The 26838-nt window shown below is 55.2% G+C and overlaps 1 protein-coding gene across 6 annotated transcripts in view; it reads right to left on the bottom strand.

Annotated features, from left to right (window-relative positions):
* The window catches only part of ZFHX3 (zinc finger homeobox 3), a 239300-nt gene that overhangs the window by 41982 nt on the left and 170480 nt on the right, over nt 1–26838 (bottom strand). For 5 of the 6 annotated variants that reach the window (XM_084906952.1, XM_084906956.1, XM_084906953.1 and 2 more), the window contains one exon: nt 88–195. In XM_084906952.1, the coding sequence (XP_084763078.1) occupies nt 88–195 (108 nt within the window). The remainder of the gene's footprint in view (nt 1–87; nt 196–26838) is intronic. The other variant, XM_084906955.1, reaches the window with a different exon arrangement.

The following is a 26838-nucleotide window of genomic DNA, read 5'->3' as shown; positions in this document are numbered from 1 at the left end:
GTGGGTTTAAGGATGCATCTGCCCCCTGCCCGGCGGCCTCACCCATCCCAGGAGGAGCAGGGGCTCCAGGGCGGCCGCACACACTACCTGTCCACTTGCCCTGATCCTTCTCGCCTCCACTCTCCGGGTCTTTGGCCACCTCCTCTGGGTCAGCGGCTGCTTCGCTGGGCCCTTCAACATCTTCAATGGCTTCTTCTGAAACAGAAGGGGGAAAATGTTGATTAAAACTAGACAGAAGATGAAGGACTCCTGGCTCCTACTCCAAAGAACTACCAACCACAAGACACGGACCCGATGGCCGTGCCTCCTCTCCTCCCTGTGGGCCGAGGCTGGAGCACTGGCTACGCCGGGGCCTGGGCAGCAGTGGGCTGTCCTTCCCGCTCCCCGGCCCAGGAGTGGGACTCGCCCGGGACATGTGGACGGAGGTTTTCCCAGATGGGTTCCGAGTGCCTCATTTCAGTGTTTCTTATTGAAAAGCCAATCCTGTTGAAGAAATACTAGTAACTCCATCCAAATTCCTGAAGTTGCCTGCGAGTCTTTTACACTTGAAAGTGCAAAATGTGACACCTGAAGGTGCAAAAGAGAAGCTTCTTGCCTGACTCCAACCCCAGTGTGTCCTGGCACTGAACACGACTCGACTCAGGCATTGGCCCCTCATAGGCTGCACAGTGCCTGCACACGTGCCAGGTTGTGGCGGGAAGGTTTGTGTTTTTTTTTTAAATAGTCACCAAATAGTCATTCATACTCTGAAGAGTCATAAAATATCGGTCATATGATTTCATCAATGTGAAGAATTCTAGAAAATGACATCTGTGGACACATCAGCTGTCAGCAGCAAGGAGGAGAAAAAGCGGCAACAGAATCATACAGTTTGCTTTTGAAGTCACTCCATTCGTTACCCACCGCTGGTTTAAAACTAACCAAGGGAATTTTCTCCAACACACAGTGCTTTAGTGAAGGTAGAGGAACGGTCATTTCCAACAGCAGGTCAATCCTGAAGTAAAATGCCACCTGCCCATGTGGGGAAGAGGATGAGACGCTCCAGGTGCTGAGGGAGGGGGAGGGAGACATGTCCCTTTCGCTCTCCTGGCCCTTTGGATTGTTATCCAGTCACTGGGAATGGGCTGGCGAACGAATGAGGCTGGCAAACCACGGCGGGGGAATGCTGACATGTAGGGCACATTGAAGAGCACAGCTGCCTGGGTACAGCCACGTTAGCTGCCATGTCCATCACCTGAGGTCGGTATCAGACCAGAGCCATGGACACCTGGTTTAAGGTCCAATCTAGGATGGTGGATTTGGGGCTCTGGCCCATGTCACCCTAGGTCCATCCCTCCAACTGCAACTCCACTTTTCAACATGTCAAGGTGTAATACTCTCCAACCCTTCAGAAAATAGCTTCCAAATTTTATCTCACGATGGAAGTCAAAGGTGTTCAGAGTAAACTGACTTCAGAGAGTTTATAAAACACTTGCGGGAAGAAGTATCTATTTGGAGTCAGATTTTCCTAATTCTTCCTGAAGAGACAACAGAAGTCTAAAGACTGGAAACTGAACTAGGGGTCAAGGAACATTCTTTCTTCATTACTTCCAATAGGGGATTTATGAGGCAGTCACGGGGAACTCGGATGAAATAAGATACTGATGATTTTCATCTCCAACTAAGAGGACTCCAAGTATAATTTCTATATCTCCTTTTTTCCTTACTGTATCATAAAGTTAACATCTTCTCCCCATACCTACACTTAGTTCAAATAGAGAAAAATCAAGCAACCATAGTTTGAAGTCAATCAGATATACAGAGCCATGTTAACACTATACTCACTATACTTCATTAAATAAAGAAACACACACACACACACACACACACACACACACACACACACATGCCAGTAGAGCAAAAACAAGCAAGTTACACAGTATAATGTATTTACCATCTTAATTATGTTCAGGCAGGATGTTCAATGCATATTTTTAGGCATTTGATACAATTGTTCAACACTATAATTATAAAATCCATCTTTGAATGGTGATGCTAGCATTTAGCCCATCGATATTACTAAGCTGGGTCTACCCAATGCAGCTAGGTCTCTTAAAATATTCTCATGTGTCCTTACATCCAGAGACAAAATATCTGTGGTACTGGTACATTTGATTAATTAGATGATGCAAAGAGATGACTCAATGGTCTCTGCTCTCCACACACACACACACACACACACACACACACACACAATCACCTTAGATGGGGACAGTCTGACCCCACCAAAGTGGAGACTGCCCTGACGGGGTATGAACCGTGTCTGAAGGTGCTGTTTTGCGGAAGAGGGAAGGAATCTGCCCGTACCGAGGGGCTGTGTCAGGCCAGCTCCTCTCTCTTGGGCCACTGAGCGGAGTTAAGAACTCATGTTCGGAAAGGCCCAGAGAACTGGGCAGTGCCAGAGTGGCCATATCTATCCAAAGACAGGCTGAAGAGCAAGCACCTCACTGACGCAGTGAGCGAGGAAACCACGGAGCTCTCTGACTATTCCGAGTCCCTGCTCTCTGAACCTACCGGGGCTTTTGTTTTTCCCCTCCCCACCCTACTCCAAGCAGAAACGTGAAGGCAGCTGAGTCTCAATGAGGCTAGTCCAGGAGCTGATTTGCTTCTCTTTCTTTCCCCTCCTTTTTAAGATTTAAAAATCAAGTCTTCTTTTCGAGTTCCTAGGTTTAATATTATCATTTGTGCATCATTCACTAAAAGACTATTATACGCTTGGTGGAAGAAATGCTTAAGGAACTCCTGGGCAAGCCATCTGCCTTTAGAAACGAGCAGTGTCCTCAGCCCCAGCCAAAAATCCAGGTCCCAGGCAGCCAGGCAGGAGCTCCTTGCAGTTCCACCTGTGCCCTACAGGTGTCGCCCTCTGCATGGCCAGGCCCAGAAGGGCAGCTAGCTGCAGGAGGCAGACACTGTCTGGGATGCCTAACCTGAGCATGTGGAAGTAATATACGAGTGAACTGTCTGGTCCTGGGGAAATAAAATAGGACATTCATAAGCAGTTACACCATCTGCTTTATACCATCATCATCAACAGCAAGACGAAAAATAGCTCTTTAAAATGGATGAAAGCCCAGGCTGTCAGTAACCAGCAAACTGTGAGCTCTGAATACCAATAAAGGCAGAGGAAGATTAAAAAACAGCGATGCAAACTATGAATTCGTCTGGACAGCTCGGGCTCACAATGCTTTGCACGCAGGGTATGTTTTATTGCCCTCAAAAGCCTCAGGCAGCCTCACTCACTGAGACCCAGGCCTCAGGCACCCTGGGAGGGGCCTGGTCTCCCTGCTCTGGAGACATGTGGGAACCAGGAATGTGATGGCACCGGCTCTGCCACAGGGAGCTGTGGCCACACTCGGAGCTCCCAGGGCTGCTTATCTGGCCTGTTCCTTTCAGGAATGCATATCTGATAGCCATCCCGGCACAGCCAAGCCTAGAGCAGGGTTCTCGCCACATGAAGTCCGTGGCAAACGGCCAGGGTCATGGCAGAAGTCAATACCGTTCCTATAATATCAGCTACTGACAGATGGTGGGAACAAGTAAAGACCTGATGGACCGACAATCTGGTTTTATCTGGAAAATCCTGTCTTTCCTTCAGAAGACAAAGCTGTTTCTTCACCAGCACATACAGCAGCCACCAAGCCCTTTTTGCGTTGAAATAGAGAAGACAAAAGCATCTTCTCCCCAAAGGGTTTAATAATATTCAGAACCCAACCAGAACGCAGCAGGAATGCTCCCCGAGGGCTCAGCCAGGCCCGGGGTGAGAAGGTCATCTCGGCTCCCTCTGCCCGGCCTGCCCTTGGCAGGGGGCAGCAGGCCCAGCGCATTCCAGACAGAGGAGGTTCCTTTAAAACCCCCCCAGAAGCTGCTTGGATGGCTACACCCCACAGTAGCCCTCAAACTAGCTCCCCCCCCCCCCCCCCCCCAGCCCCGGCCTCCTGATTGGATGTATTTTTATGCTGAAGGGCTGGGGAAATAGAAACAAATCTTGAATAACTGTGAGGTCTTCCTGGTGTCCCTTCAACTTACATGCAAAAGTGGCTGAAGGCCTTTAAAAAATCTGTTTCCACCACCACCTCCTTTTCACAACTGCTTCTCCCAGACAGCGCCCAAGCCATACCCAACCTGCTCACGTCACTCACGTCTCCCCGTTAAGGCAGAGCCCTCAGGTGCATGAGTCTCAGCGGGTAAAACATATTCTAAAAGGGGAGCTAAGGTTTTGGGGTGATGATACCACAGATCCAGAAATTTTCCCTTCACTCAGGGTTTTGCCGACCACAAATGTGAAGCGTTCTCCTAACAGCCCTGGCATGCTGTTGAAGAGGAAGGTGGTTTCTGATGGGTGGTGAATTCTCTGCTCCCAAAGGAGGTGGGTGTGCCACCTGGTGACCCCATGGAGATTTGCAAGCATTTCTTGAACAACCGGGAGAGTGATTTTGGGAAGGAGCTCCAGGCAGAAGCAAAATCAGAGGTGGCATCATCAGAAAGCCAGCACTCGCCCCACCGCGCACGCTCCCTGGATGTGTTACCCAAGAAAACTTGCCAGTTGCTAAAAAAAAAAAAAAAAAAATGGTACCATTCATCCAACAGCTGGGGCCGAGTGCCACGTCCTCTGGGTGTATTTACAAATCGCTTACAGACTTGAAGGAGGGGGAGTCAATCAATGACGAAGACTAGTCCCTCTGTTCCGAACTCTTAACAGGATAATGTAGATTAATTCAAACCTTCCCCCGAACCTGACAAAGCCCCTTAATGCCTCGATGTGAAAGAAATTTGGAAATTCTTCTATCGCGGTGTCTGTGCCCAAAGCTCTCAGGCGATCGCGTTTCTTAAATAATACACCAGCCCGGGTCCCTGAAGAATGAAATTGTTCTTTCCTCTCTCTTTGGGGGGGGGCGATGCTGGAGGGTGGGGCTGAAATAAAGTGCGTTTGCCTGTCGGCAGGCTCGAGAGCTGAGAAACATTAGCTGTCATGAACCACAATCAAATCAGGTTTGAAATATTTAGCAGTGGCTTGGAAAATGCGCGGCGCAGCTCTGACAGGCGAGATGTGCACAGACACCCACTTTCCATTATAATGGAAATATCAGGCCTGTTCTGAATATGTATAACCCAGAAAAATGTATTGATTTTTCATTCGGCATTAAAAAAAATGAAATAGCCTGCAGCTGTCAAAAGCCTTTTGTTAAAAGCTCATCTTTCCTGGAATGAGGTTTACCAGAAACAAGTTTTAATTGTATATAGGACCTCTTCTTTGAAAAATAAAATAACCAACCAGCTCACTTTTCAGATAGGGTTAAAGCTTTTTCCTTTCTCCGTTTCCAACCTAATTAACCAAGGACAACCCCCCAAGCCGGCGGGAGAGGCTGGCACATTCTGACCAGCAGGGCCGCTTCTGCTTGGGGTCTCCGCAGGGGGTGGCAGGACGAACTCCGTGACGGTGTCTTGCCCCCTTGTTTCTGTAACTCCTGGGCAGGTGCCGGGCTCTGCGGCTCAGCCTCCAGGAAGGACTCGCCATGGCCCAGGGGTCGTCCTGAGGCACCAGCTGGCACAACGGGAAAACGGGGCCCAAACTCAGCATGCCCAGCCCTCACAGACTCCCTCTGTTACCGGTAGGAAACCTCTGATGGCTGTGATATGCTACAGAATCCACATGCTCTGTTCCGTAAATGCAGGTCAAATCAAATCCCGGTATACAAGATGGCTGCTCGTGTCCAGAGCACTTACTAGAGGAGTGAGGAAGGTCCGGGCATTACAGTTCTGCTACAATAGAAGCTGTATCAGCACAGGATGGACAGCAGCCCTGCTGCTCCCACTCCGGGCCCTCGTCTGGTTTGCTCTCAGCCCGGGAGGAGGGGTGAAGGGCGGCGATGCTGTGGCTGTGCCCACAGCGTGCTCTCCCTCTGCCCCAGCTGCACAGTGACAGCCAAGCTGGGGTGCAGTCCCCTAGTCTGCACACCTTCACCAATGTTCCCTCCATGGTTTATTCCACTGGAGGGGGGGGGGGGGCGGTCTTTCCAGGCCTGACAGTGTGGCTGGCGGCTGCCTGAGAGGTGGCTTGGAGCGATTAGGTTTTCTGGAAGAACAACACCCAGCCCCAGAAATTCTCACTTAAAAAAAAAAAAAAAAATCAAGGTGGTGTTGCTTACCTCAGCGGTAAATTACTCTCATAACACATCTTACGCTTAGCACGTTGGCAAAGGTGGCTACATGTTCTCATGCACGTATGTGGCATTAGGAACTTACAGATCTATCTGGAACTTCTCTGTGGGCAATCATCTGAATATTCTTCTTAATTGCCGGCAAACTTTGGCCACTCTGTTTTCTGCATCTTAACAAGGTATAGATAAATGCCAAGTCCCAAAGCAAAGAGCCCAGATCCAAGTCCACACTGGGGAGTGGACATTCTGAGATACAGCTTATTCCAGTCCAGGCAGGAAGCCTTACAGGGTGAAGGTGAGGGTGGGTGTGTGTCAGGGGGAGCGGGGGAGGGCAGGGCTCCTAGCCTGGCACACTCCTTTATTCCCCTTCCCCGGCGGAGCCCCGGGCATTCCAGGAACAGCACGCTCTCCAGTGGATGCCAGCACACGGCCGCCTGTGCCCGCCTGCCCAGGCCTCGCTCTAATCCCGCTCCGGGGGGACCCCTGGCTCCGGGTCTAAGGGGCAGAGAGCGGGGCAGGGCAGGGGGGTCTCCCTTCCGGTCCCCCGGTCTTTGGCATTTTCCATTTTCTCCGCCATTTCTCGGTCCTGTAGGACCCCCTCTACCAGCTGGCCTGAGGTCAGGCTCCGCTGGGGGCCCTGCAGGGGATGTTCCCATCCGGGCAGCCTTCTGTAAAAAAAATAATTAGAACTGTGGCCAAACTGCTCCCCGGTTGTTCTAAGACGGCATTTTTAAAAATGGCTGCCAGCCCTCTGAGAGGTCAGAGGTCGAGAGCAGGAGGAAGAGGAGGACTATGAGATTAGGCTGAGTCTTTCACGTGGATTCTCTAAGTGATCATCTCACCACAACCCCTTGCACCGTGGTGTTCATTTACCGACTCACCCCTGGCAGCGGCGCCCGGAGCCTCCGGACAGGGCCTGCAGCTTCCCACGGGCTGCCGGGCACAGGCACGGCTGCAGGAAAGCCCTGCACTGAGGGAGCTGGCCTCCGGGCCACCCCACCCCCACCCCACCCCCACCCCCTTCCCGTCCCCCACCCTGGCCTTGGCACCAGGCTAACAGAATCAACATTCTGAAGGCAACGCCGGGTATTATTAAAATGACTAATTGGAGAATAGAGACCATTTATGCTTTTGTATATTTGAAGATCTTGCCACTGTTTATAGAAACAAGAAAAATGGGGACTGTGCCGCGAGGGGAGCCTGGGAAGGCTGCGGAGGCGGCCGGGAAGGGGAAGGCACTCCCAGGACAGCCTCTCCCTTTGCTTTCGGCGGAATGGCGCCTCTGACGTGAGCACCGGCGGGAGAGCGTGTTCTGGGTCCCCAGCCCGGCCCGGGCAGGCCTCTGGGAGAGAAGGCCCTCCGTGGCAGCCGGTGCTCGGTGCGAGCAGCACAGCAGCCCCAGCGCGGAGTGAAACACGCTGCCCTGTGTGGCGAGGGCCCGGGCCTGCCATTTCCCCACCTTCACCAACACGCCGCTTGGTCATTTGAACAGTTTGTCAAAATGGAGCTAGAATTAAGGGGGTGGGTGGGGGTCAAGAGAGGAGAGAAAGGGAGGAGACGCCCCGAGCCAGCATTGCAACAAGTCCCATTTATCTGTGTTCTCAGCAAAAGCACCTGGGCCGCCCCCCGCAGAACCACAGAAAGGATAAAAGCCGGCGCGAGGTGACAAAGCACAAGGGAGCGGACCATGTCGCTGACTCGCCTGGTGGCTATTCACAGGGTTTTTCTTTCTTTCTTTATTTTTTTCCAGGAACTGAAAGATGTGCGCTCCAGTTTGTAGAATGCAGACTGGACCCTGCGATGGCGCTGGGATCCACGCGGAACACGGCGCCGAAGAAAACGGAATTCGGGGGACCAGGCCCCTCGCGTCTGCACCGAGCCGGGATGGCCGCTGTTCCTTTCACACATGAAATGTGAAAAAGGCAGATTCCCCCGGCATGTTGGTAGCGGAGCGTGATGTGATTGTGTTGTCATTTATGGGAAATAATCGCAGGCCCGTCTCCCGCTCCCCTCACCCCCCCATTTTCCAGTCCAAATAACCATGAAAAATTACACTTCACTGTCAGGGCGGCGACAAAGGAGGCGCGCTCTCGGGGAGCTCAGCGGATTTGCAGGGGTTTTTCCTTTCTTTGGACAAAAACTACCTTCAATTGCACTTCGTTTAAAACGTGATCTAACAAATGCATTTTGACAAGCCCCTTTCTCTTTCTCTCCTTTCTTTCAAGCCGTATTTTGCACAGTCAAACCTCACACCAAACTGGAACGTTCTGGGAAGAAAAGGCATGCAAAATGGAAGGACTTGGAAACCAAGAAGGGTGGTCCCCCCTCCCCCCCATTAGAAACAAAGCATGGAGGACAATGATGACTGACTCAGGGGGCTGCTGAGAAGGGGAGGAGGGGGCAGAGTAAACGGCCATGCCTTAACCACAGAACATCTGAGAGGCAAAGGTGAGAAGAGCCAAGGAGGAGGAGGAGGAGGAGGAGGAGGAGGAGGAGGAAGAGGAGGGGGAGGAGGAGGAGGAGGAGGAAGAGGAGGAGGAAAAAGAGGAGGGAGAGAAGGAGGAAGAGGAGGAAGAGGAGAAGGAGGAGAGGGAGGAGGAAGAAGAGGAGGGAGAGAAGGAGGGGGAGGAGGAGGAAGGGGAGGAGGAAGGGAAAGGGGAGGAGGAAGGGAGGGGGAGGAGGGAGAGGAGGAAGAGGAAGGGGAGGAGGAGGAAGAAGGGGAGGAGGGGGAAGGAAGAGGAAGAGGAGGAGGAGGAGGAGGAGGAGGGTCTCCATGGAAGGCCGTTCTGTGGAGCCGGGAGCATCATCTAAGGATCTGGATGTGCTGTCGGAATTGAGGGTTCGTGATCAGGCGGGCAGTGCAGAGGGGAAGGCCTGGGATAGGGTCCCACTTCCCTCCTGGTCCCCCTCCTCCAGAGAAAGGGACATTTTTCAATCGAACCGATCTGCTGGAAAGCTTTTTAGCATTCTAGGTGTGAGGCCTGAGCAGGCCCTACAAACATCTGTCTTTCAGTAACACCCCGCTGAAATAAACACCGCCCGGATTCCACGGCGGGGGAGAAGACAAGACAGATGGACACCCATGCGTGAGAGAGAGACTGTAAGAAAACAAATTAACCGCTTCCATTAAAGAAGACCGGTATCTCCTTCGGAGTCAAAGCCGACTTGGTTTGTCAGAGAGAAATCTTATGCTTAATGAAGAAAAAAAAAAATCTATGATGTGTTTCCTAATTTATTTATTTTTTTAATTGGAAAGCATTGGAAACACATGATGAAAAAAGCCCAGGCAGGACTGTAAGTGTACTTAAGCATCTGTCTACAAATGAAGGTGTATGGGAAATGAACAGGATGTATCAGAAATGATATTAGATTATGGTGATTAGAACCTAATGGGTATAAGTGAAACCTTGTGGGATGGTTCTCGTAACGGGAACGTCAAGGTTGATGGATGCAATCTATACGGGAATGATGGTGAGGGGAGGCGAGGTGGAGGGCGGCCGGGCAGGCCGGCGTGACACGCTCTGACAATGTCAAAGGCAATGATGGAACATTTGGGGTGAATCTTTGCCAGGAAGCAAACGGAGAGAGAAAAAGGTGAACGTTTTGTTTCTCGCCATCAAAGCAAACAGCACACAACAGAGAGAAATAAAGCGTGACTTGGGGGCCTGAGTCACATGGCCACACCCAGGAGACGGGGGTTCCCAGCCGGTCTGCGGCCTCCCTCTGAGGCCCCCCGGCCTCCCTCTGAGGCCCCCCGAGCCTGGAGGGCCTCCAGCCTGCTCAGAGAGCAGCGAGGCCCCGGGAGGCGCAGAACAACGCATGCAAAAACGCTAGTCTGCTCCCACCAGTGGACGCAGAGCGAGGCGCTGACTGTCAATGAGCTTCATTTTCCATGATCATAAGCCACTTACATGCACAGCTGGCAAAACAAGCTGATTCATAAAAACAAAGCACAAACAAAGGCTTACACTTTCCAAACCGAATCTGCGAAACAGACATCGGGCCAACTGCAGGCTCCGCCGCGCGCGGAAAAGCACTGGTTAAGCTGGGCTCCGCTGGGCCGACGCAGGCGGCGCAAGGATCACCGCGTATTTAACCGTGTCGCACATTCCCACTGCAAGGCTGGAAATGCACTCTGGCCCGGCTGGTGTGGCTCAGCGGTTGAGCAGCGACCTGTGAACCAAGAGGTCACCAGTGCGATTCCCAGTCAGGGCACACGTCCTGGGTTGAGGGCTCGATCCCCAGTAGGGGGCGTACGGGAGGCAGCCGATCGATGATGTTTCTCTCTCATCAATGTTTCTATCCCTCTCCCTCTCTCTCTAGAAATCAACAGAAACGTGTTTTTAAGAAGGTAGTAAGGCACTCTGTTTTGGAGGTGGCCTCGGACATGCCACCTCCGAGCATGTCGGGAGCCAGCAGGTGCCCCCTGTGAGTCCCCTGCCCGGCGGGGAGCTCGCGGCTGCCAGGAGCATTCGCGGTCACGCCTGAGGTGGTCAGGGACGTGTCTACGTGAGCAATGCCAAAAACTGGGCCCCTCTCCAAAACCATCAAGCCCTCCAAAGCACTTCAGTCTGAAGCAGCCCGGCAGCAGAAGCGGCGTGCTTCAGTGACATTTCCTAAGAAGCGGAGGCACGGAGAGAACCCAGAGGCGGAGCGGTCGGACTCTGAGCTGCGGTCACCGCCATGCCCCAGGGACCGCTGCTCCGCACCCAGAGAGAGAGAGAGAGAGAGACATTTCCTGGATGTTCTTCCTCCTTTCCAGAAACTTCCAAGTTATGCCAGCGGCTGCCTACAATGCGTCTGTATTTGTAAAAGCTGGAGCCTGTGCTATGAAATGCTCGTTGCTGGGGTTTCAGAAAAACGCTGTTGCCACCACACCTGCTCCTTCTCAGCGACTTCAGCTGCAGCGGCCCCTCCTCCAACCCCCGGGGCTGCTGACTGTATCTCAGACTCAGCTCCGGCCTCTGTGGGGATCTCTTCCCCTCCTTCTCCTGTGAGAGGCCTCTGAGACCTAAGAACAGGCTGGTATCCCTTTTAAAGCAATATATCCCATTACACCCCCCAAACTTATCCTGCAACACATCTCACAGTACAGCACGCACAGTCAGGGTCATCGAGGCAAACGACGCCATAAAATAACTTAAATCCTAGGCTCAGAATTTAAGTTATTTGAATTCTGAGTCTAGAGTTACTCTTTAATGGTGGGAACATCTGAAAAAAACTAAGACACGAACCAAGGAGAAGGAAAATGTTGCCAGGAATGAGAAAGTCACCAAGGATCTGTCTGGACAGAAAGTGCAGTTCGGTGACAAGGAACTGGTATGAGGACGGTGGGAACAGGGGTCCTCGGAAATCTGTAGCACACGGCTATATTACAAAACAATGCTGGATGGTAATGCTTCTGTGTGCATGTTGCACCTGAAGAAAATACTAGAAACCCCTAACAGGAAACTCCTAAGTCAGAATCCTCCACAGATTCCAAAAGGGGCCACTCTTTCTAAGTGAAAGTGGAGCCCGAGCGAGAGAACAAGGAGAGGAACCTGCAACAAGGAACCATTTTGCTTCACTTTGTTAGGCCGGGATCTGTAGCGAGGAAGTGAGTAAAACGAGCCGAAGGAGTGAATGAGCAGCAGCTAGAAAGTGCGACCTGGAAGATGAGCTCCACAATGATTACGAAGAAAAAAAAGAAGAAGAAGAAGGATTCCTCACTCTCCGAGCAACATCTTCACCTATGAAGGGGGCAGGGCTAAGGGCAGGATTAGACAATAACCGACAGGAAAGTGTAAACAGAAAGCACCTCGGCGAGAGTGTATCATAACATTAAATATATATTTTGGCAGGAAAAAAAAAAAAAACCCAGGTCAGTTTCCGTCCGAAAGAGTCTGTGAACTGACTCAACTACGCAAAGCTCTGGTGAAAGGTTGGGAAGAGTGGGAAATGTTCCAAGAGAACAGAAGTGACAGGGAGCCGGGCCTTCCGGAGAAAGGACTTGAGAATGGAGACACAGGCAAGGAGAGATCAATGGGCCCACGAGCTGGAAATCCAGCTGATACGTTTAGCTTGATACAGGTGAGGTGGCGACATCAGACATTCCTGTGTTTGAGAGAAACAAAAAGGATACACACATGTAAAAAAATATAAAGTAGGCAGAGGAGTCCAAACAAGAATATGGCGCGAGAGCTTACACATGAGCAAGAGGGACTTGGGACGGAGGTGGGGTGGCTGCCTACACCCGTCACCAGGGACCTGCCTGCTGTGAGGGGCTGGGGGGCTGACCGCCAGTCCAGTTTACAGACCGGGAGCCGGGCCCGGAGGGGGAGGGCCCTCGGCCTGCAATGAGTGACCCAGAGGAGGGCGGGCGGGCGGGCGGGCGGCCCCGGCCGTGGAGGGAAGGGAGGTTGTGGGGCGCTTCTGCCGTCAGACAAGCAAAGGAAGAAGCCACGGGCAGTCTGAAGGGGGAAGCCTGGTGCCCTGCCCCCCGGAAAGTTAGCTCTTCTAGAACCTTCCTCAGTTAGAGCTGGGATATCGAGGCAAATGGATTCTAACAGCGGCACCTTGGTTGCTCAGAGCCAGATTTACTTTCCCTGTACATTCTGAGACAAAAGGCATAACAGGGATAAAAAGGGCTCACCAAAACCAAAACCAAAACCAAAACCAAGTCACACACCAGCCCCCAAGAACCCAGACTGCCATGCTCCCAGCACCGCTAACTTCCTGCCCAGTGCCAACCCGGCACCCCCAATACTGTCACATTTAAAGGCGAGGAAAAGCCACGGCTGGCTCTCTCCTACCCCCTTCTCATCCCTCCTCTCCTCCTCCTCCTCCTCCTCCCCATCCTCCCTGTCCTCCTCCTCCTCCTCCTCCCCCTCCTCCCCATCCTCCTCCTCCTCCTTCTCCTCCTCCTCCCCCTCCTCCCCATCCTCCTCCTCCTCCTTCTCCTCCCCCTCCTCCTCTTCCTCCTCCTCCTCCCCCTCCTCCCCATCCTCCTCCTCCCCCTCCTCCCCCTCCTCCTCTTCCTCCTCCCCTCCTCCCCATCCTCCTCCTCCCCATCCTCCCCCTCCTCCTCCTCCTCCTCCTCCTCCCCATCCTCCCCATCCTCCTCCTCCCCCTCCTCCCCCTCCTCCTCTTCCTCCTCCTCCTCCCCCTCCTCCCCATCCTCCTCCTCCTCCTCCTCCCCCTCCTCCTCTTCCTCCTCCTCCTCCTCCTCCTCCTCCTCCCTATCCTCCCTATCCTCCTCTTCCTCCTCCTCCTCCTCCTCCTCCCCCTCCCCATCCTCCTCCTTGACTTTCTGGAAGGGGAGACCCAGAAATGCTGCTCCCAAGTGGCCGGGCAGCGCCTGGCACGGACAATGTGGGCAGGGTGAGGGCCCGGGGCTGTGGAGCCGAGTCCCCACCGTGAAGAACCAGCAGAAGCAAGTAATTGCTTTCCCCCGTCCACTAACAAGCTTTTCCGCAGAGGAAGAATTCAGCTTCCTGTAGTCAACAGACCCTTTTTCCCTGCCTCTCCTCGCTCCCAATAATCTAAAGTGACTGCAATTTCAGCCCGGCTCTCCGGCATTCAGCTCCACCGGCCGGGGTCGGGGGTGTCAAGTGAGGGCTCTCCATTCCTTTCTGCTCTGCCTCCCGCCACCCAGGCTTCTCTGTAACCGAGGCGACCTGCCTCCCGCCGGCCGGGCCCGCTGCACGCCGACCTGCCGGGATTCTGGGAAATGATTTTTAAGGCCCAGAAAACACTGGGGGGCGGGGGGGTGGGGGGGAGAAAAAAAAAATCTCTTTGCTATAAACAACTGAGTAATGACAGCTTCAGACGCTCTGGTGACCGAGCCACACATTTCCTTGTTTTGAGAAAACGCATTGCAGCAGGCCATTTTTATTTTTTATTTTTTTATTCTCTGCTTGGTGGTTAAGCCATGTGGCTGGTTGTGTGGTTTTATTGGTTCCTAATTTCTTTCCTTAAGATATTTTTTAAATTTATCTTTATTGTTGGAAGTGTTACAGAGGTGTCCCCCCCCCCCCCCCCACACACACACCTGACCTCTCCTCCCCGCTAAGATCCTGCTCTGCACTCCTGGCGCTGGGCGTGGAGCCGGCTGGGTGTGGGATCGGTGGGCTGCTGGGAAACATCTGCCCCCCCCCCCCATTTCCCAGATGAATGAAATGCAGTTTCAATTAAGAAAGGTGGCACCAGTGCCTGCCCTGCTCCGTCTCCGCGGAGATCCACGTGGAGAGAAGAATCTGGAGAGCGCGGGCAGGACTGAAGGTGAAGCACAGACGGACAGAGGGAGAGGGACGGATGGGAGGAAGGACGGGTGTGTGCGGGAGGCCCGCAGGCTCCTGGCCCTCCGAGGGGAGGACGAGGGCAAGGTGCCAGTGCAACAGGCCTGCTTCCGGGAGAGCCGTCCCCGTGGGGGGGACGGGGGCAGAGCGGGTCTGAGAGGTGCCACTCCCTGGCCTGCAGCCAGCGCCTGCGGTTCTGGAGGGGAAGGAGGGAGCGAGGGATGCACCCAGGGAAGGAGAGAGAACTACAAACAGCCACCCCATCGCGCATCCTGAGAGGAGCAGCAGCCAGGCCTGTGATGGGCATTTACTTCCCTCCATTATATACTCCTGTCCCAGCCTCAGTTCATCAGCCAGTGCAGCCAGTCAGTGAGAGGCTGTAATGGAGCCATCCGGTGCACGGGGATGCCCAGCGCTGTCCGAGGGGCAGCAGGCCGCGGCCACACCCTCCGCTCCCGCCCCGCTCAAGCTGACGTGCGCTTCCAACCCCCCCCACCCACCCACCCCTGCCATGCTCCATGCCAGGTCACCCCTCCTGCCCCAGGAGCCCACGGCCTGGGCGTCATTTCCTCTGACTCCATCACAAATGCCGACTGCAAAAAGGCAGAGGAAGGGACTAGCACAGGGGGACTGATCAGTACCAAACGCTCTCCTCCCGCCTGGGTGTCTGTCTTTCATGGCAAAGACCTGGCCTGGCAGCCCAGGATCACGCACTGAGAACGCCTCCGTTTGCCCGAGACAATACTATCTGATTATAATAAATAGTAATAGTAATGATAGTAGTATGCAACTGTCCCTCAGCTGAAGTCCATACCATTAGAACTCCCATCTCACGGATGAGGACACTGAGCCCCAGGGAGGTTCAGTGACGGGCAAAGGTCCCCTGGCTCTCAGGCCCATGCTCTTATGGCCGCCTTATCCGCCCACCCGCCAGGTGCTCACGCAGCCCCCTCCCTTCCAGGCACTGGCCACACAGCTGTGAACAAGCAGAGTCCCCGCTTCCCGGGGACGTGAGGGGGACAGGAAGGAGGGGGGAGTGTCAGGCAGACGGGCGGCAGCTAACCAGGTGAGCGGGCTGGAAGCCACTGTGGTGAGGGAGGGTGAGCGGGCAGGGGACAAAAGGAGGCCCAGGAGGTACTTCACGCGGGGAGCTCGGGCGAGTGACACAGGAACAGATGACATGCATGCCAGTGACACGCACGCCTCCCTGTGCCGGGGCTGGGGCAGGTACCAGGTACCAGGTACCAGGTGCTGCCTGTGGCCCCATCCTCAGACCCGCTCTCCCAGGGCACCTGGGAGCTCCGAGAGGGCCCCCAAGGGCTCGGGGCTTTGTGGTTAAAACCAGAGCGCCCACAGGGCAGCTGGTCCATGTGCTGTATCTAGGGCCTGCGGGCAGAAAGGGGACGCGGTGGAGAGGAGCAGGCGAGGGGCACCTAGAGGCACCTGCCAGGCTTGCTGGGGATCCGAGGGGGCCCCCGGGCCGAGCCCAGAAAGGCCAGGACGGAAGCAGAGCTGAACAAGGAGGCACGCGGCGGCGGCGGAGCACAGGTGACGGGCAGGGAGGCCACAGCAGAAGCTCAGAGCTGAAAGGGGGCAGGATGCGGAAGGGGCCCAGCCCACCGTCCACAGCGGCGGGAAGCCCGGGCGGCGTGGGCAGGGGCTGTGTCTCCCTCCCCACTCCTCCCCACCCATCCATCAGAGCTGTGTGTGGGGGAAGGGGCCAGGACCAGTCTTGGAGCCAGGACTTGGCTGCTGCCTTTCACAGTCCACGTCCCAGAATAAACTGCCCGAAGGCTTCATCCATCACCAAAAAAGGCAACTGTGAAAACACTGGTGGCCAGGCCCGCCCGCACTCCAGCACGGCCATCCCGCTGCGCGGGCCGGCCCTATAGCGGCTCCCGCGGACGCTGCGCGGGGCGGGCCTGCGCTGAGCATCAGGAACTTCCCAAATCATTAACCTTCCTCCCCGCGCATTGTACCGGCGGTGCTCCCTCTGCAGCCTGCTCGGGAGCCCTATTGATCCGCAGCACACCCAGTGCCTTCAGAGTTGTTTATGATCAATATGCAAATTGCCCATGGCATTGATCTAGTATTAATTTTCAATTAGGGAATCCACAAGGGGTCTCTGAGGGTCAATACCTAACAATGCAAAGGAAGCCGGGCTGAGGAGTGTGGGCCCGGGGCCGATGAAGCTCCTTCTCCCCAGCCCAGGCCCGCGGGGCCGTCACCTTCACTTTGGCTTACTGGGGTCCCTTGGAAGCCAGACCCCGCAGCCACCTGGCAGGCTGCATCCCTGGCTGTGGCCACGGAACCCCCTCCACCCACCCCGACCCAGTGCCACAGGCACAGGCCCGGCCTGCGGGTGCGTGCCCTGGCCCCCGCCCTCCAGAGCGGCGCCCTAGGACACGCCTCCGTGCCTCCCCACACGCCACACCCACACCCGGACCCGGGACCACTCTCTCCCCCGGCTCCCCGGCCGCACATACCTTCTTCCTCCCCTCTCCCTCTCTCCCCGGTTTCTGCTTAGTCACAGAACGTCACCTTGGCAAGCTGCCACGGCTGGAGCTGGCGAGCTGCACGGTCCCCAGAACTCACTCTCAGGCGGCAGGCAGAGCCGCCGGCTGCCAGGTTATGCTTGGCAAACCACCCACTGATGTCACTGCAGAAAACGGGGCGGGGGGAGGGGGCAGAGTTTCAAATCATCTGCTTCCCTTCTCCATCCCAGCGAGATTCGTCTTCCTAACTAGTGCCAGGGTGGGGGCCGGGGGCCGTTAATTGCTTTACCATCGGGTCCCGGTTCCCAGAGAGGCCCGGCCGGCCCGCCCTCCAGGAGCTCGGGCGGTGCGTGTGAGCCACGGACGGGGCCGTCTCCGGGGAACGGCGTGCCCAGCTGGGACGGAGTGACCCGGGAGCTCAGCCATTCCATTACGGCCCTAACAGCCCCTGGGAGACCCGTGTGGGAAAGCTGTGCAGGCAGGAGAGGGCGGGAAGAGAAATGCGTCCCGTGCTGCTCCCGGCAGATGTGGGGACACGCAGGGCACAGCTGCCCTCCGGCGCGGGGCCGGCGGGGACCGCGCCCGCCGCTCTGGACCGTCCCGCGTCCTCTCCCCTTCCTCCGTCTGGAATGGGCCCGCGGCCTCGGGCTCTCTGGCATCCCAGGATGCCGCTGAAGGGCCGCCTCCACGCCGGCAGGGCGGCTGCCTGCCCACTTTCGGCACTGCGAGCCGGGCATCAGCTCGCCAGGCTAATTGGCTCATGGCTAACATTAATTACCGTGCTGCTCATTAATGGATGAAATCTTTATTGGTGCCATTGATCAGCGAACTTGTTAGCTGGCCTCCTAACCAATGGCGGATGTAACAAGCTCTCTTATTGGCATATCAATTAATGCAATCAATTCCTGGCCAGCGGCTGCCATCCGCTTCCCTGGGTGTTCAGGGGTAGGAGACAGAGCCACTAGATCCGGGACCGACAAGAACGATATGGCATCCAGCCTGGACTCCGGACTGTACTCCAGAAAACGCAAACCACAGCCGTGGGCCTTCTGCCCACCTGGGATCTCCCCCAGAACCCCCCACCTCCCTATTCCCTATTTCTGTCCGCAACCTCTGCTCACACCTCGCTCACTGCCTGCGGCCCACGGGCCTGGGTGGAGACCCCGGCTCCAGCCCGGAAAGGAGCCCCTGGCCCACGGTCACCACCGGCGCCCTGACGCACACGTGTGGCCTTCGGACATTTGCTGAAATGCCTACAATGAGTCGTTTCAAGAGCACTTCGGTCATCGGCAAGTCCCAGTAGGGAAAGCGTTGCTCTGGGCAGCAGCGTGTCTCCAGGCAGGTTGTTCAGAAGAAGGCTCGGCGATGGGCGGGCCATGAATTCAGAGCTGTCCCTCCTCTCCCCCCAATGAGGAGTGCGCACCAGGCCGTCCACCTCACACCACACAGGGACGTGCTGGTGTGCCTACGGCTTCGTGAGGGTCCGCAGGGAATGCCTGGCCCCCAAGACATGCTTTAGAAGCAATTGCTGGAGTTTGCCCCAAAAGGAAGCAACTTGAAATATTATTCCAGATTTGTTTCTAAAAGCCAAAAATAAATTAAATTTTAAAGGGGAAGAGCATCACTACTCCCCTCCGCGGTGTCAGTGCTATGAATAGGCCCCCAAAATAAGACAGTGTCTTGTATTAATTTTTTCTCCCAAAGTTGCACTAGGTCTTATTTTCAGGGGATGTCTTATCTTTCCATGCGCTAGGTCTTATTTTTCGGAGGATGTCTTATTTTCGGGGAAACACGGTAACTGAAGGGGAGGGAGCAGACCCCAGGGGCTGGCGAGAGGCAGACGGAGGGTGGGGACGCAGCGGCTTTGGGTGGAGCAGGGGCAGGGCCCGGAGGCTGGGGAGGCCGTGGCTCAGGGACAACATTCTCCCTGCTACAGGCACCGCTCAGGGCTCCTCGGACAAACAGGAGAAATATTTCCTCTCATTTATAAACAGAAAGTGGCTTTGTCTCTCACACGGACCTTTAGTGCTTCCATATTCACAGGACAGAGGCAGGTCCCGGACAAACCAAGGCAGGTGACAGACAGACAGACAGACAGACAGCAGAGGGAAGGCAAGAGGCTCCAAGGGGAGGCCAAGACCATCCCAACTTCCAGTCCCTCTTCACGTGGAACAAAAAGGGCTGCACATTCCACGCAGCTGTCACCGATGTGGGTGACAAGGAGGGACCCGGACAAGGGCCCTTCACCAGCCACTCAGCACCACGGGGATGTTTCCCGCAAGAGCCGCAGTGGCCCGGGTCCCAGCGCACTCGGGGGGCAGCCTTCCTGGGCAGCCACGCACTCGCCTGCTCTCCAGGGGCTCCACAGGTTTTTAATCCCAGTTTCACTGTGAATTGGTTATTGGGTGGCTGGTTATTAATAAATGCTACACTAACAAAGCAAACTCAAATGTGACGCACGCTGAAAGTTGACACCCCGGAGACCACGGGTTAACATGATGGTCAAGCTCACTGGTTTTCCTCCGAGTGAAACAACTTGGGCCATTTGTGCTTCACTGGAGATTCTCCTGGGCGGTCAGGGCCTCCTGCTAAACACCCTGGCCATTCAGGACGCTTCCACGCGAGTGATGATTTGTGTCCACGGAACCAAACCCAAACTCACAAAGGCTCAGTCTGTACCACACTGAACTGCCTTCCATGACTCAATCCCGACCAAAGTGTTGGTCAACTCCGTCACAGTCTCATTTTTTAAAGTAACTACAGTGATAAAGACCTTAAACAGTCATGTGTATTACCAGGTTCAAGTTCACTTTCATTTTCCAGAAAACAGGGCCCCGCTGGCAAGAGGCTACTAACCACTGCTCTGCCTGGTGTCCGGCTCTACAGTAACGCGGCCTGTGCACCCGAAGCGCCTCCCTGGGAAAGAGCACGGATAACCAGGAGTTTCCAGGGAGCATCAGAACCCCGGCTCTCTCACAGAGCACGCCTGCGCACACCTGGCCATATGAACACCGCCCTGGCACGGACGGCAATGGGCCAGGATGGGGAGAGCTGTGCCACGGCGGAAAGGTTATAGTTATAGTTATAGTTAGAAGTGTCCCTTTACATTGTGTGTTTTCTTTATAATGAAAAACGAAGGAGAATGGCCTCCTGTCTTGCTTCCTGCGGAAGCAAATTCCAGTCCCTTTAGGTTGGCGCGTCTGGCTTCTCCTGCGATGCCGAATGCGCAGAACGGCAGCTGTTCTTGCTCCAGCCACCTAACCAGCTAGAGAGCTTCTGGGGCGGTTTTCTCCCCTGAGACAAGAGCTTGGAGCTCTCTCCCTAAGACAGAAAAGAAGAGCTGCCTACGTGCTCGTTTATTCATTCGCCAAGTCATGAAACCAAAACCTGCGAGTCTGCCCGGTCCCGGGCACTGTGAACCTGACCAGACGAGAGGGCCACGTTCCTGCCCTCACGGAACTCACCCCCGGCTGACCCCCTGGGCGACATAAGATGACTGGGCTACATCCAACTCTGTCATGCGGGCGTGCACGCGGACAAGAGGATCACCTCTCTAACTCCAGGCCTGTTCGCCTGAGGGATGACCAGGCTGGCCTCCGGGGTCTGACAGGGTGCCCACCAGGGTCTAAGTCGGCATGTTCAGCGCTGTCAGTGAACAGCAGGCATCATGCAAGCACCAAGCCCCACCCACTTCGAACAGACTCTTCATCCCCAAGCCTGGTCCATGCCTCCTGCATCTTCACCTGGGCGGTTATGTACCCAGGTTCCTCTACGCCAAACACAACAACAAATCCCATCTTATCAGACTTGAGCTATAAATCCGCCAAGACGCCAATAATTTCCAGCTAAGGGAATAACACCACAAAAGTACTTTTTAAACTAATTACTCAGATTCCGAAGTGCTGCCCTAATGAGCCTTCTTTCTGCCCAGAACTTACTGAGAGGAAAAACTACCTTCTGGTGCAGTAATTACTGCTTTCCCCTTCAAACTTCTAACTGGAGATCGATGCTGCATTTTAAGACCCATTGATTTACAATTAGCCTGGCTTTCCTGCTAAAGTGTTTTTTAAGCAGAGTTTACTTTTATTTTATTTTGAAATCTCCGAGATCTGGTTCTTGGATTTTATACCCTGGTGAGGGGGGACTGGGGATCTCAAAGAGGAAGATACGCATCAGAAGGGAAGAGGACTGGAGGGATGTAACTCAGACTCAGAGAGTGGGGAAGGGAAAGGGAAGTTGGTTTGTTCACAGGATAAATTCAGAGGCAAAAGTAAAAAAAAAAAAAAAAAAAAAAAAAGAAAAGAAAGAAAACACACACACACTCAACTTTTTAAGTCGAAACTCGTGAAGGGGAAGCGATGAAGAAACCCAAAGCGAGGAAGCAGGAGGCAGGGTGGCGGGCGGCTGGGGAGGGCTGGGCACACAGCCCACTAGCGTGTAGCCGCTGGCAGGGCGGCAAGTGCAGCTCCTTACTGCCTCTGCTGTTTATTAGCATCCTTGGGAAGAAAAGAAAAAAAAAGGGGGGGGGGGGAAGCTTTGTGCATCTTTGCAAAACAAAGCGCTAGTTAAAAATAGTGTGTGCAGCAGGGACAGGGACAGTGTGCTAACACGAGGGTCCTGGCAGCCCGCATCTGCGCAGTCCGTCCCAGGAGGAGGGCAGAAGGAAGCGAAGCAATTAAGAATTTCATGCTGATTGCTTCAAGCATGCTTCTCTCCGCCAAAAAGATAATAGCATGAAGGATGCATGCGGCCTTCTTCCTCCCCCGCCCTGCCTGGCCACGCCTGCCCCCCGTCCTGTGGGCTCTCTCTCCTCCTCACCTCCACAGGGGCGAGGGCTCAAGAGGCCGGGCCGCTGGCCGGGCACCACGTGATGGACAGGCCCCGTCCACGCCGGAGGAGACGCGGGGTGTGTGTGTGTGGGAGCCTCTCCTTGCCCCGGGCCCACGGCGAACCCGGGCAGGAGACAGGAGAGCGCTGCCTCCCGAAGCCCCAGAGGCTGGCGGAACGGGGGGCGGACTGCCTGTGAGGCCGGGGGCCTCCCCATGGCCCCTCCTGTCACCCCGGTCTGGGTTGGCACCGGCGCCAGCTCCCCAGAGTGACTGGCAGAAGATGGCTCTGGAGAGATACATGTGAGAAGTAAAATCCACAAACAATAAAGGGGGGGAGGGCGGGTGGTGACACGACGACACAGAAGCTACTAACTTTTGGCTGTAGTATTTTTAAATGTTATTTTATAGCAGGATTGTATAGGCCAATTTCAAAGACTAATACAAAAAAAAAAAAAAAGTGCAATTAAATCCTTGAAAAACTGACAGATCAGCAAAACAAAACCACCCGGAGGAGAGCCCGATGGAGCCTCATTAGGAAAGAGTTCAGCCTGTTTTTAAAACCCTTCTTAACACTTAGCCGGGTACCTCCCAGCAGCCAGGGCTCCCAATGCGGCCCGCATAATTAGTGTCAGGATGGGAAGGGGAGGGGGAAAAAAATCAACCTAGGAAATAGAAATTAAAACACAAATTTAAAGGGGGTGGGGGGGGCTGGTTCAAATGGAAAACCATTCCAAATTCAAACAGCAAGCACCCATCGGTCCCTCTGAGAGCAATGGGGAGACAGCACACCAGACCGCCATGCCCGGAGACAAATATGTTCCAATTAAATGGAGAAAGGGCCGGGGCAGGATGAGAAGATTTACACTGCAATCCCCTCTCTTCCACCTCTTCCCCTGCCCCCCAAAATATAGTCCACATCGTGGCCGCGTCAGCTTCTGGAGCCTGGGTTAGTGGCGGCGGACGGGGACGGCCGGCAAATTGCACCGACTTCCGCATTAATTACAACCGTCCCGCCTGACCACGGGGAAAAGGAGATCCGGTGACAAACCTCCGCACCTTCAGCCGTCAGGACCCCCCTGAGCCGGCATGCATGCACACGTGTGAAACAGCGTGTGCGTGAGAGCGTGAGCGAGCGCGTTGCATGTGAAGCCGCTGGCCTGTAACGAGGAGACACGGCGCTGAGCCCCGTTACGGGAGGGCGGGCCCCTGCGGGAGGGACACTCCGGAGATGGGAACCATGGCGGGGAGATGGAGCCATTCTATTAAATCAGGACGAGTCTAATTTATTCTGCGGGGAGAGGGGGCAGAAAATGGATTTATTATCAGCGTACCCTCTGAGCCCGCTCCCTTCACCTCTGCAGACAGAGGAGGGGGGAAGGTGCCCAGATTCGTCTGGAAATTGAGGGAAGGTCTTCGCCTTTAAAAAGCAAACGTTACAATGTATCCGTTTCAACTCCTGCACCAGGAATAAGGAAGATAACGCTGAGCCCCGAGAAACCTGGGGTTCTTCTCCGGCCTTCCGATTGCCCCGGCAGGCGGCGGGGCTTGTGAATGGGAGGCGAGGGCAGCCACGGGAAGGTGCTGGTGAGGACGGACGACAGGAATCACGGAGCATCTCTCCCCGTGGCCACCTGCCCCACGGAGGGAGCTTCCAGGTCGACCTTCAGGTTGGCAAAAACAGAGGAGAGACTCGGTGCACAGGAACACACGCACCGAGGCTGCCTTTCCTTAACAAAAGGCGCTTGTGTTTAGGCTGCCATCAGAAATCCCAGGTTCTAATTAAACAGTGACATGGAGCCAGTTTGGCTCCGCATTTGGGCTGACTCTTCCCCAGCGCCTTGGGGGTGGCGCGGCCGTGGGCATCCAGAGCTCCGGCTGTTACGAAGGGAAGGAAGCTGATGACACGGCGCCCGTGAACATATAAAGCCAGGCGCTCCCTGTCTGTGGTTCCCCGCTCCAGAAGGAAGCAGAGGCCAGCGAGGCTGGCATGCGCACCTGCGCCGTGGTCAGACAGGAGCCATTGGCGACACTGCACTGCGCGCGGCCGAACAGAGATTATTCCATGTGTCGTGTGAACTGGCGGGGGTGGGGGTGAGTGGGGAGAGGGGGTGGCCGCTTCCGACGGCGGGGGGTGAAGGACTGCGTCTCTAGCAGCCACAGGACAGGCGCCGCTGGCTCACTGAGAGCCCCTTTCAACTAGGAGGACTCTCAGGAGCTGGACACCTTCAAATTCCCCAGCCACCGCCGGGAGGGGAAAGGGCAATCTATCACTTTTTTTTAAATACTACCTGGGTGATGGCTGCCCAGCGCAGACAGAAAGTGAATGTGGGTCCAAGGGCCCAGCTTTCCAGGGAAGACGGAGGTGTTGATGCTTCCTAAGCAGAGAAAAGGCCTCTGTGGCTCTCAGCCATCACCACTCACCACGTCCCAGAGCTGCGAACGGATGTGGAACTGGCTCTTCCAGCACCTGCATTGGCCTCGAGAGACGTCGCCAAGTGAACGGGGCCTCTCTTACAGGAACAGACAGGCTGACCCGGTTTCACTCCCAGGCTTCCTGGTCCATGCCATCCCCGCACCAGCACGGAGGACTCCACACTGACACCTGCAGGCGATGCCTCAGAACGCACCTCCCCAGGACCTGCCTGCAGCCTCATGTTCCATTAATGCCACGTTCTCAGCCTCCTTGAAACACTGTTTTAAAACGCTCCCAACCCTGGAAATGGCCATGTCAAATGCTGGAGAACCCAAGATGGCCAGCCGGGTAATAGCGACGGACAGCTCATACCGGCCCAGCTCAGGGCTATCTTCCCCGGCATTTCTAATCAAGGCCCTGGAAGAGAGCTTCGTGACAAAGCTCGTTAGCTGGCCAAATGCTCTATCCAGCTACTGGCCGGGGCTCACCGAGTCACAGGGTGATCGATACGCTTCAGGTTTACAGATCGCCAACACCGTTTTGGTATTTCAAGATTAGGGAACTGTTTACTTTGCCTGGATAATGGAAAAATTAAAACAAGAACAAACTGGATTTTAGTAAAACAAAACAAAAAAACAAAACCCGAAAAGCAGAGGAGTTATTCTCCGGCCGTCCCCCCGCCCCCCGCCCCAACTTTGTGCAACTGCCCTGCTCGGTCTGTGAAGAACTGGAAGATCCGAGGACAGCTCTGAACACGGTCTAACTAATTCATTCCGCCGGAGCGAAAAGGCCAAGCTGCCTTCCCCACCAGAATCTGTCATCTTCCAGACAAAGGGAGGTTTTTCTTCTTGCTGCTTCCACCACCTGATTGTGTGAACTGCCTCCCGGAGCTGCCTGGGGAGAGAGGGCCGGACGCCGCGGCCTGAATGCGAGGCAGCCGATCAGAACTAATCTCTGCGCTGGAAGTAAATCCAGCCGCTCCAGGATCGGCACCCAGGAGGCCCCGGGAGGCGGTGGGGGTGGGAGGGTGGGCTCGCTCCCCTCGGCGCCCCCACCCGGCACCCAGACACAAACGAGGGGCTTTCCGCACAACACCCCTCGCCACCATCGGCCACGGGAGAAACGGCCCTTAGACCCGGTCCAAGACTAAATGCAAAGCAACGAGCCCGGCTTTATGACTTATTTATTTATTTCTTCCTTCGAGCACAGAAGGTTAAATAAGAGCAGCTCCTTGGCAAACCTTTAAGGGTAATTCAAGCAACACTGATGTGAATCAATGTTCCCTTTGTGCGCACGTTACTTGGCAGAAACTGGCTCTCCGTAACCCCCTCAAACCTAGCCGGCAAAACAAAAAGAGGGGGGGCGGGGGGAACGTCCTTCAAACAAAAGGATGAGGTGAAAATAAAGAGAGAGTCGACTGCACTTTATTCTCTTTCACAGAAGCAAATGGACCTGGTGCTTTTATACATTAATCAATCAATATCGCTGGCTGTACATCAGCGGGGTAGCCAAGTTATGAATGACCTTTCTGGCAAAGAGGACACTTTTAATGCTCATAAGACTGCTCATAGCTTAGCAACTTTCCGAATTTATGCCTGCATGATTACCCCTCAGAGGCGAGTGGCCGTCAGCGCTGCACTAAATATGGCAAGGTTAGTCGTTTCCAATTTGTGCAGCGGGAAGGAGGGACGTGGACACGCTGCCCCATTTATGCACGAGCTGCCGCAGCCCGGGCGAGGGAGAGGGCAGAGCCGCCGGCGGCCATGCTGCTGCCCGACCGCCAGGGCCGAGCCCCTTCCGGGAAGCCAGCCGGGCCTCCTGTCCGGCGTCAGGCCCAGCCAGACAGGGCCGGTTCGGGGAGCCAACCTACAAAAGCACGCAAGATCCACATCAGCCTCTGCCTGCGCCCCCCACATCAGCTCCGGGGACCCCTGAGCTGGCAGATGGGGCTGGGCGGGGCTGGCACTGCAGGGCCGAGGCTGGTGACCTCTGCACCCTCTGCTGCTGGCTTCTCTCTGTGCCCCAAGGCCCTCCCCACCTGCTGGACCCCCAACCGGGCAGCATGACTTCACGTTTCCAAAATGAGGACCGAGAGCTCTCATCTCTCGGCTATTTTCCTTTTTCTAAGCAATCCGCAGAAAGGCATTTCTACCAAAAACAGGACGACCACTTCCTCTCCTCGGAAACACTCGGTTCCGATTAACCACCGCTGGGCCCGTCCTCCTTCCCTGTCCCCGCTCGCCGCGCCCCGCACGCACACCCCGGCAGGCAGGCAGCGGTCTGGTCCCGTCCCCCGTGGGTGGAAGGAGCAGAGGGCTGTCTGTGGGCGTGGATCTCCGCGGCAACCAGGATCACCGCAGGGAGACCACAGGGGGGCAAAGGAGGAAATCGGCCTTCTCTCCCCAACTTCCCTTTTACAGGGGCGGCAAGAAGAATGTTCTGGAAATCTGTGGGTCCGTTTACAAACCCCCTCTCTCTCCCGTCTCCCGTGGAGGGGATGCAGCCAGAGGGGGCGTTTAAAATGGAGCTTTGGCTTCACGTGAGGTTCACCAGGAGCAACGCCAGGCCCGAGCGTGCTGTCCTCACTAGACGCAGGCCCGTTTCACCGACACCAGCTCTCCGCCCGCG

The sequence above is a fragment of the Pipistrellus hanaki genome (assembly GCF_964339955.1).
Source record: "Pipistrellus hanaki genome assembly, chromosome: 15".
In the NCBI taxonomy this organism is placed as follows: domain Eukaryota; kingdom Metazoa; phylum Chordata; class Mammalia; order Chiroptera; family Vespertilionidae; genus Pipistrellus; species Pipistrellus hanaki.
Note: the sequence above shows the minus strand (reverse complement) of the source record. Positions and strands in the feature narration are given on the sequence as shown.